Consider the following 10,876-nt stretch of genomic DNA (forward strand, 5'->3'; position numbering starts at 1 on the left):
ACGTTTTGACTAAATGGCCAGCTCTTAAAGTCTGTATTAGATATAAGCTGAATATCATCATCGTAGAATAAACTTCTAAGGTAAAAGTAAGTCTGAAATGATATTATTATTACAATTTTGTTTTAAAACATAATATTCAGATTTCAACAGAATGACATTTTGGTCCAGGAACGGGATTGTTTAGCCCTCTCAGCTGCTAGAAGGCTTCTGTGGTCACTGCCTTATTCATTTGCAACACTCAATTAATTCTTATTTTAGCCTGAGGCCAGTGGAAGGTTGAGATGTATTTTGGGTTTTTTGGCTAACTGCTGGTTTAGGTTAATGTTAGCACCAAGCTGCTGTCTCCCTGATGTAACTGACCAAGCTAAAGGGCTAATTTCTCTTCATAGTTGGATTTAAGGAATCGGTGCATGGGGATGATTCATTTTCTTTGAAACGGTTCTGCAAACTGAAGCTTTGTGTACATGGGGAGGAAGATACTTCCTGGATATTTTCAGAAGCAGATTTCAGGCTGAGCATGGTGGCGCATGCCTGTAATCTCAGTGCTTTCGGAGGCTGAGGCAGGAGAGTTGCTTGAGGCCAGGAGTTTGAGACCAGCGGGGGCAACATAGCAAGACCTCTACAAAAAATAAAAAACAAAAATTATTATATTTTTAAAAGCAGATTTAAGATGATTACTCTCCATTTTGTTCATCTTTGCTGCATGAAAAGTTGCCCCAAAATTAGTGGTGTCAAATAGAATTTCTAGTTGTAAAATTGAGCACAAAGCAATTGGCCTATACGGAGGTACTCAGAAGCATGCTATGTGTTAGGGCTGGCTATTTCAATATTTAAAAATATGCTCTAGAAAATCTCCAAAAGGTAGTTATCTGCACATTATGGAAGGGTTGGGGAGGGAGGCGGTGTAAACAGTCACTGTGCTAGGGTTGCGGGCAGCAGACAGTGGCAGGGGGGTAGCAGCATTCCTGCCATGCAGATGAGATGGGGTTACTGCATCTCTAAGGCAGTGCTCCAGCTGCAGGGCTGCAGATGTTCCATATCTGTGCTGCCCATGCAGTAGCCACTACCCACATGTGGCCATCGAGCACTCACAATGTGGCCAGAATGACCAAGGAACTGAACTTTGGATTTTGTCACTTTGAATAAATTAACCGCTTATGAATAAGGATAAGTGACTTCCCTCCTCCCTCTTGACTCCTCGGTGGCTACACCCGGGATTGATGTGCATCTGTCCAGGGCCAAAGCTAGGAATAGAGGCATGGCACAGCTGCGACTCACTCTCTCCCTTCCCCCATGACAGAGGCCTTCCGCAGGGCTGGCTTGAGCGGCAGCAGATGCCCAGAAGCTTTGGGCCGTGGTTCTGGCTGCCGGCTGGGTTCCTCAGTCTTTTTCCACGTTGCCTCTGCAGGGGCCATACGTGCAAATGACCTCCTTCTCTCCTGTGTCTGGTGCGTGGGGCCAGGAGGTTGGGCGACAGCTGGGGCTGCCTGGTGTCGCTTGCCATACGGCCTTATCCGCGTGGCTCACTTGGGCTTCCTCATGCCATGGCATGGCAAGGCCACTGGATTCCTCATAATCTATCACACGTATATATTTTTTAAAAGACAGGGTCTTGCTCCGTCCCCCAGGCTGGAGTGCAGTGGCGCAAACACGGCTCACTACAGCCTCAACCTCCTGGGCTCAAATCATCCTCCCACCTCATTCTCCCTAGTAGCTGCAACCACAGATGCGCGCCCCCACGCCCGGCTGATTTTTAAATTTTGTGCAGAGATGGGGTCTTGCTATGCCACCCAGGCTAATCTCAAACTCCTGGCCGAAAGCAATCCTCCCACAGCAGCCTCTCAAAGTGCTGGGATTACAGGTGTGAGCCACAGCACCCGGCCATTTGCTTGCATACTTTGTGAGAACAAAATCTGTTGCTAATATTCTTATATGTGCTTGCTAATGATAGTTTATCTGGGAGAACTTTTATTGTACCCATGGAGAACTGCTGACCCTCTAAACCAGCTAGTAGCCCAGTTATTCCCGTAGCAGGGTTGAACTAGCGCCGTCTTGAGTGTCAGACGTTTTCTTTTCCTAGCCTTCTCTTTTTCTCCCCTTTCCTCCAGTTTCAGTCAGTCTAGTTTATTTTCTTCATTAATTAACTATAAAGGAAGATGAAAGAAGTTGTGGATGTCATAGCACAGAGAAAGCCAGCTGAAAATGAAATTCACATGGCCAGAACCTTCCTTACGAGGATTTTGAGAAATTCCATGAGGTACAGTCTGGGTTTTACAATTGCTTTCCTTCCATGGGGTGCGGAATTTGTCTTTTATGCTTTCTCTTTGGTTCCTGGGAAACTATCATAAAGTCAGCATGTTCCACATTTTGCCACCCGTATACTTTTCCTCGTTAAAATGATCTGAGTCATCGAAAGGTTTGTGTTATAAATGCTTTTCAGTTTTATTTTGTAAAATGTTCTTTATTGCATAATATTCTTTAATGTTTTTGCCTGCTGGGAAAAACATCTGATCTCCACAAAGTATTTAAAGAGGCCCACTTGAGCTCGTTCTCCATTCTTGATTGGGCTATCAGCTGTCAGTTCTGTCCCAAATTAGAGAAATGTAAAGCTGGCTTCCTACCATGAGGCTGGAGAAGTGAGCCCAGGAGGAGGATCTCACGCCCGGCAGTGTTCCCCTGGAGGCCCTATTGCATTACTGACATCCATCGGGATTTCTAACCAGACACACCTCATCACATCTGGGCAGATGTGGCCAAGACACTAAGAAGCCACACATGGGATGGTGGGGACTGTGGCGGGGGAGCCCGGGAAAGCTCCTCCATGTTCAGGAGCCCTGGCTGAAGGGATTCTAGCCTTTTGATGTGGGTTGTCATGACTCCCTGGGGGGATCTTTGGTTGACTAACAGGCTCAGGGGAAGATGCGGCTACTAGTCTTAGTTAACCAGAAGGTGGCTGTCTTTACTTTGTTACCTAGGTAAATAGACACAGATAAGCTGTCTGAACTCTGTGTGACCCAGCCGCCTGGGGGACCCATATACCTTTTCTCCAGCAAAAGATAGGAGATTCTGTTTGTGTTCGTATTGGGGCACGGAGAGGGCAAAATTTGCTTACTTATTTAGAATAAATGTTCTTTATTTTTGCATTTGTAAGATTTTAAATTGACAAGTTAACAGTTGTCCATATTTATGGAGGAACACATTTTAGAGATAAGGGCTGGCCGGGTGTGGTGGCTCACACCTATAATCCCAGTACTTTGGGAGGCCAAGGTGAGTGGATCACTTGAGGTCAGGAGTTCAAGACCAGCCTGGCCAACATGGTAAAACCTGGTCTCTACTAAAAATACAGAAATTAGCTGGGTGTGGTGGTGAGCGCCTGTAATCCCAGCTACTTGGGAGGCTAAGGCAGGAGAATCGCTTGAACCTGGGAGGCCCAGGTTGCAGTGAGCCAAGATCATGCCATTGCACTCCAGCCTGGTCGACAAAGTGAGACTCTGTCTCAAAAATAAAATGAAAATAAAGATAAGGGCTGCTGCACATCTAGAGCCTGTGATTCCCACTCTGTGTTAGGGCAAATGGGTGGTGAACAAAAATCTAAAAAGAAGGTGTGGGTTTGGATTCAGTGGGCAACCCCTGAACATGGTGCGGTGCGCCTGCCTGAGTTGCTGTGACCAGTGTCAGTCTCTGCACTGTTTGGCACTAGCGTGCGCGCTGTGCGCATTCCCTGAACCCCCTGCACTGTTTGGCTCGAGCGTGCATGCGCTGCGTGTGGTCCCCGAGCCCCCTGCACTGTTTGGCACGAGCACACGTGCGCTGAGTGCGGTCCTCGAGCCCCCTGCACTGTTTGGCACGAGAGTGCACATACTGTGTACGGTCTGCAAGTCCCCTGCACTGTTCGTTTGGCACAAGCGCACACGTGCTGTGTGCGGTCCCGAGCCCCCTGCACTGTTTGGCACAGCGCACGTGCGCTGTGTGCGGTCCTGAAGCCCCCTGCACTGTTTGGCACGAGCGTGTGCCCTGTGTGCGGTCCCCGAGCCCCCTGCACTGTTTGGCACGAGGGTGAGCGCTGTGTGCAGTCCCTGACCCCCCGCCTCCCCTGCGTTCTTTTCTAGGAGGAGCGAGCTGGGCTGGAGGCCTCACTCCTGGCATGCCACCAAGTTCTCCGACAGCCACCCTGAGCTGGCGGTCTCGCCGTTCACCTCCACCAGCGGCTGTCCTTCCTGGTCCGGCCGACACCACGCGAGGTAGGCACCCATTCCCGTCCAGGATGCCAGGTTTGTTCGGCCTTCTGCAGGGAGCGCACTCCTGACTGCAGAATGATTTTGATGTTTCTGATGAGACTGGGCCACCGACACATAATCACAGTTGGAGTGCTCTGAGTTTTTGACTGAACCGGCAAGCGTGTGACACAAAATGAAATGGCAAGACAAGGCATGAGCAAGAAGGGGAGCATAGGACTTGGGTTTCAGCCAAGCTCCTTTGGGATTGGCCAGGTGGGGTGCCAGGTAGTAGGGTTCTGAGCCGGTGGGGCGGCGTCCACGGCACCCCTCTCCTTTCCAGGGTTTTACACATGGACTGGAAGGCAGGAGATATATATGGGGCGGCAGGTGTATCTTGTAAAAGCTCCCAAGAGGTTCTTTAATCTTTGGTAGCCTCTCCTCAACCCTCTTGGAGTTAGTGGCAGTATCCTCACTAGTCTCCTGTTAAGAGGATGGCGGTGACAGCAGATAGTCTGGTTTTGGTGTGCGTGTGTGGATGTCTCCCTGCTTGTGTGAGTGTGTGTGTGTATCTGTGTGTGTTTACGGGTGTCAGTGTGTGGGGGGGGTGTGAGTGTGCATGTGTATTTCTACATGTTTGTGTGTGTGTGTCCTTGTATGTGTGTGTTCATGTGTCTGTGTTCGTGTGTGCCTGTATGTGTGCATGTGCATCTGTTTGCTTGTATGTGCATGTGTGTGCACATGTATATGTGTATGCGAGTGTGTGAGTATGAGTGAGCATGTTTGGTGTGTGTGTGTGCGTGTGTGCGCGCAGGTATGTGTCTGTGTTTGGAGCTAATGTAACCAGTCAGTTTTTGGCTGTTAATAAATACTGGTCTTGGCTGGGCGCAATGGTTCATGTCCATAATCCCAACACTTTGGGAAGCTAAGGTGGGAAGATTGCTTGAGTTCAAGACCACCCGGGACAACACAGCAAGACCCCATCTCTATTAAAAATAAAAGAAAATTAGCTGGGCATTGTGTGCACACCTGTAGTCCCAGCTACTCAGGAGACTGAGGCAGTAGGATCACTGAAGCCCAGGAGTTCGAGGCTGCAGTGAGCTATGATTGCACCACCGCACTCTAGTCTGGGCAACAGAGCAAGACCTCATCTCTTAAAAAAAAAAAAAAAGAAAAGAAAAAAAAAATACTGGTCTGTAAAATTGCAAGGTAAAGATTTATATGACACGAAGGAAAGACAACTGAAATATAACATTACCCCTAAAGTGACAAAAGATGATGGTATTTAGAGCCCAGTGTATTTTTTGGGGAAAAAAAAAAAAACACAGATTCTCAACTGAGTAGTAACACTTAAGTGAACAGTGGGCCTTTTATTTTATTCTGAAGTGACTTAAGGTGATGAGATCTCCATTAAGCCCATTTGGCAGTCTCTTAATGAAAGAAACATGCACACTGCCCACATCTGTGTGGAAACAGTGCTCAGAGTTCTCTAGATCTCCTTGGACTTGGGATCTCGCAGAAAAATCCCTTCCAGAATACTGGTGGGTAGTCAGGAGCATGCCCCGGGTTTGAGGATACGTGGTCTGTTCTTATAGAAGATGATGGGAAACCCAAACAGTCCTCTCCCTCCCCCTCCCATAGATGACAGCCAGTTGTTCTCCAGTGTTCTGTCCTGGTCACACGGTTCTCTCATTCTCACTCTCCCCCAACCTAGTGGAGCCACAGCTTCTTCCTGTTGAAGGGTGAACATCTCAGCTTTGTTGAGCTTTAAAGAAAGCACTTAACATCCTGGATAAATAGTTTCACCATTGAGAGCTCTCAGTCACACACAGTTATTACCTTACAGAGGAATCAATGTCTCAACTCACCGTTAATTTCATCCTCTTAGACGCCATCCTGTTTAGGAGCCTGTGTTTTTTGGTGTGAGTGTCAGTAATTCTGTAGGGTGTAACCAGTTAGCTGAAAGCTGAACACAGCAGTGCGTGATATTATTATTATTATTATTATTATTATTATTATTATTATTATTATCATCTTTGAAACAGGGTTTTACTCCATTGCCCAGGCTGGAGTGCAGTGGTGCAGTCACAGCTCACTGCAGCCTCAACCTCTCAGGCTCAAGCCATCTTCCCACCTCAGCCTCCCAAGTAGCTGGGACTACAGGCATGTACCACCACATCCAGCTAATTTTTTTAAAAGTCTTTATAGAGATGAGGGTCTCACTATGTTGCTAAGTAAGGCTGGTCTCAAACTCCTGGCCTTGAGTGATCCTCTGGCCTCAAGTGATCCTCCAGCCTCAAGTGATCCTCCTGCCTTAGCCTCTCAAAGCACCTGGGATTTCAGGTGTGAGCCACCAAACCTGGTCTGTAACAGGCTAGCTAGTACATGTTTTTGGCTTTGCAGGCCACACATCTCTGTTGCAGTTACTCAGCTCTGCCATCATAGCACAAGAGCAGCCACAGACAATATGCAGACACGTGGGCACAGTTGGGTTCCAGTAAAGCTTCACGTATGAACTGAAATTTGAATTTCATATCATTTTTACAGGTGAGATAGAAATAGTATGCCTCTAATTTCTTCTCCCACCCTAAAACATACAAAAACCATTTGGGCTGGGTGCAGTGGCTCATATCTGTAATCCCAGCACTTTGGGAGGCCGAGGCGGGCAGATCACTTGAGGTCAGGAATTCAAGACCAGCCTGGCCAACATGGTGAAACCCCGTCTCTACTAAAAATACAAAAAAATTAGCTGGCCACAGTGGCAAGCACCTATAATCCCAGCTACTCGGGAGGCTGAGGCAGGAGAATCGCATGAACCCAGGAGGCGAAGGTTGCAGCGAGCTGAGATCACGCCTCTGCACTCCAGCCTAGGTAACAGAGTGAGACTGTCTCAAAAAAAAAAACAAAAAAAAAACAAAAAAAAAAAAACCCCAAATCAACAACAACAACCTGAGTTGTGGTGTGGCCACCCCTGCGCTTAACTGTTGATTGACCATAGACATGTAAATGCAGACGTTGCCTGCCAACGATCCGGGCATCAGGCTGAGAATGTGCACTAGGGTTGCAAGGCATCTGTTTGGTAAAACGGCATGTAACAGGGAGGACACAGTCTTTTCAGTCTGTGCCCAGTTTCTCCGTGTCTCTACTAAAATCCAGGTGTGCTAAGCTGCAACCTCAGCCTCAGCAACTTCACCCTGGGAAGTTACTGTTTGGCGTTTTGGTATTTCCACGGAGGGCCAGCTGCGTCCACTGCCTTGCCTTTTGCCATTGCTATTGCTAAAGCACACCATGCTTTGTCCTTCTTCTCATTCTTGCAGTTCTTCCTCCCACGACCTGTCCAGTTCCTGGGAGCAGACGAACCTACAGCGCACCTTAGATCACTTCAGCTCCCTGGGGAGCGTTGACAGCCTGGACCACCCCTCCGGTCGCCTCTCGGTGGCCAAGTCCAACAGCAGCATCGACCACCTGGGCGGCCACAGCAAGCGCGACTCGGCCTACGGCTCCTTCTCCACCAGCTCTAGCACTCCTGACCACACCTTGTCCAAAGTCGACACGTCCTCCGCAGAGAACATCCTCTACAGTGTGGGCCTCTGGGAGGCTCCCAGGCAGGGTGGCCGGCAGGCCCAGGCCGCAGGCGACCCTCAGGGCTCGGAGGAGAAGCTCAGGTGTTTCCTGCCCAGGGTCCCCAGTGACAGCGGCAAAGGCCCCAGGCCAGAGTACAATGCCGAGCCCAAGGTGGTTGCCCCTGGGAGGTCCAATTTTGGGCCAGTCTGGTATGTTCCCGATAAGAAGAAAGCACCATCATCCCCACCTCCTCCCCCTCCCCCTCTCCGCAGTGACAGCTTTGCTGCCACCAAGAGCCACGAGAAGGCCCAGGGTCCTGTGTTCTCAGAGGTGGCTGCGGCACAGCACTTTACGGCCCTGGCCCAGGCTCAGCCCCGTGGTGACTGGAGACCAGAGCTCGCCGATCGGCCTTGGAGGTCAGCACACCCGGGGAGCCTTGGGAAGGGATCAGGAGGCCCGGGCTGCCTGCGGGAGGCCCGCGCAGATGGCAGCTGGCCGCCCTCCAAGGATGGAGCTTCCAGCAGGCTGCAGGCCTCTCTGTCCAGCTCAGACGTGCACTTCCCTCAGTCTCCTCATAGCGGCCGCCACCCTCCCCTATACAGCGACCACAGCCCCCTCTGTGCTGACAGCCTTGGGCAGGAGCCAGGGTCTGCCAGCTTCCAGAACGACAGCCCTCCTCAGGTGAGGGGGCTCAGCAGCTGTGACCAGAAGCTGGGGAGCGGCTGGCAGGGCCCCCAGCCCTGTGTGCAGGGAGGCCCGCAAGCGGCACAGCTCTGGGCGGGATGCTGGCCTTCTGACACGGCCCCTGGAACCCTCGAGAGTCTTCCCCCACCCACGGTGGGCCAGAGCCCACGCCATCACCTACCTCAGCCTGAGGGTCCTCCAGATGCCCGTGAGACAGGACGGTGTTACCCGCTGGACACAGGGGTCGAGGGCTGCTCCGCGGGAGCCCAGGAGCCTCCCAGGGCCAGCCGTGCAGAAAAAGCCAGCCAGAGGCTGGCAGCCAGCATCACGTGGGCAGATGGGGAGAGCAGCAGGATCTGCCCACAGGAGACACCCCTGTTGCACTCCCTGACCCAGGAGGGGAAGCGCCGGCCTGAGAGCAGTCCAGAGGACAGCACCACCAGACCGCCACCGTTCGACGCCCACGTGGGCAAGCCCACCCGGAGAAGCGACCGCTTTGCCACCACCCTGCGGAATGAGATCCAGATGCGTAGAGCCAAGCTGCAGAAGAGCCGGAGCACAGTGGCTCTGACTGCAGCAGGCGAGGCGGAGGATGCCACCTGCCGCTGGAGGGCCGGGTTAGGAGGTGGCACCCAGGAAGGACCCCTCGCCGGCACCTATAAAGACCACCTGAAAGAGGCCCAAGCCCGGGTTCTGAGGGCCACGTCCTTCAAGCGCCGCGACTTGGACCCCAACCCAGCAGACCTATACCCGGAGTCACTGGAACACCGGATGGGGGATCCAGACGCTGTCCCCCACTTCTGGGAGGCAGGACTGGCCCAGCCACCCTCATCTACAGGTGGCGGGCCCCACCCGCCCCGCATCGGAGGCCGGAGACGGTTCACAGCTGAGCAGAAACTGAAGTCCTACTCGGAACCCGAGAAGATGAACGAGGTGGGCCTCACGAGGGGCTACAGTCCTCACCAGCACCCCAGGACATCTGAGGATACTGTGGGCACATTTGCTGACAGGTGGAAGTTTTTTGAGGAAACGAGCAAACCTGTTCCCCAGAGGCCTGCTCAGAAGCAAGCTCTTCACGGAATCCCGAGAGACAAGCCAGAGAGGCCGCGGACAGCAGGCCGCACATATGAGGGCACGGAGCCCTGGTCACACACCACCTCCCTTGGGGACAGCCTCAACACTCACAGCGCAGCGGAGAAGGCAGGGACGTCAGACCCGCCGCGGAGGCTCGGCACCTTTGCAGAGTATCAGGCCTCCTGGAAGGAACAGAGGAAGCCCCTGGAGGCCAGGAGCTCCGGGCGCTGCCACTCAGCGGATGACATCCTGGATGTGAGCCTGGACCCACACGAGAGGCCGCAGCACGTTCATGGGAGGTCCCGGTCTTCACCGTCCACAGACCACTACAAGCAGGTAAGCATGGAGCCACAGCCCCCTTGACCATCATCGTAACCCAAGGACAGGACACACCCAGAATGCAGTGGCTGACGCCAGGGCTACTCAGCCTCAGCTGTGCGAGCATTTACCTTTTCCAGATCTCCTAGTGCCCTCTGTGTCAGAGGTATTTGGGCACAAAGTTGACACCTTCAAGGCAATTTAAAGTGCCATATTCCCGAAAACCCACATTTTTCATTCCCGTTCTCGTTGCCATAATCTCTGGCTTTAACTGAGTTTCCCCTTAAGTAGCTTGCTCCTACCTTCATACTCAGCAAAGAACTTGGAGGGAGAAACTATGGAAAATGATAACTAACGCCTCTGACATGGAAATGTGTGGTTTATGTAAAAGCTTAAAATGACATACAATAGCCACTTTTCAAACACTGATGGATGACGTTTAATATTTATAGTATTTGGGTTTTTTAGTATTCTGTTTTTTATTTGCAAGTATTTTCAAGGATTGCTCTGGGACAAAATGTATTTAAAACACATTAAGTGATTGCACTTTTTTAAGGTGAGAGTTTTGATGGTGAGAGTTAATGTCCAGCTTTCTAGAAAACTGCATATTTCTTAGCCCTGCTTCAAAGTCAACAGTCTCTTTCTCTCTTGCACCTACCCCCTTTGAAAGCTTTTTCTCCCTATTACATCTGCACTTGCACATCTCAAAGAAAAAAAGTTCCGCAATGATAGATGCAGTTTCTTTTTAAAAGAATCCAGGGTAGGTGCGGTGGTGCATTTGCAGTTCTAGCACTTTGGAAGACGGAGGAAGGATGATCACTTGAGGCCAGCAGTTCCAGACCAGTCTGGGCAACAAAGCAAGACCTTATCTCTACAAAAAAAGAAAAAAAACTTAGCCAGGTGTGGCGGTGCCCAGGAGGTTCAGGTTGCGGTGAACTGTGTTCTCACCACTATACTCCAGCCTGGGCAAAAGAGCAAGACCCTGTCGCAAAAAAAAAAAAAAAAAAAAAAAAAAAAAAAAA

The 10,876-nt window shown here is 50.9% G+C and overlaps 1 protein-coding gene across 1 annotated transcript in view; it reads left to right on the forward strand.

Annotated features, from left to right (window-relative positions):
* Nucleotides 1–8,983: 8,983 nt before the first annotated feature.
* Nucleotides 8,984–10,876, forward strand: part of SHROOM2 (shroom family member 2) — a 52,034-nt gene continuing 50,141 nt past the window's right edge. The window contains exon 1 of the mRNA XM_032756549.2: nucleotides 8,984–9,872. Coding sequence (XP_032612440.2) covers nucleotides 8,988–9,872 — 885 coding nt within the window. The 5' untranslated portion in view covers nucleotides 8,984–8,987. The remainder of the gene's footprint in view (nucleotides 9,873–10,876) is intronic.

The sequence above is a fragment of the Hylobates moloch genome, unplaced genomic scaffold (assembly GCF_009828535.3).
Source record: "Hylobates moloch isolate HMO894 unplaced genomic scaffold, HMol_V3 SCAFFOLD_7, whole genome shotgun sequence".
Classification (NCBI taxonomy): Eukaryota; Metazoa; Chordata; class Mammalia; order Primates; family Hylobatidae; genus Hylobates; species Hylobates moloch.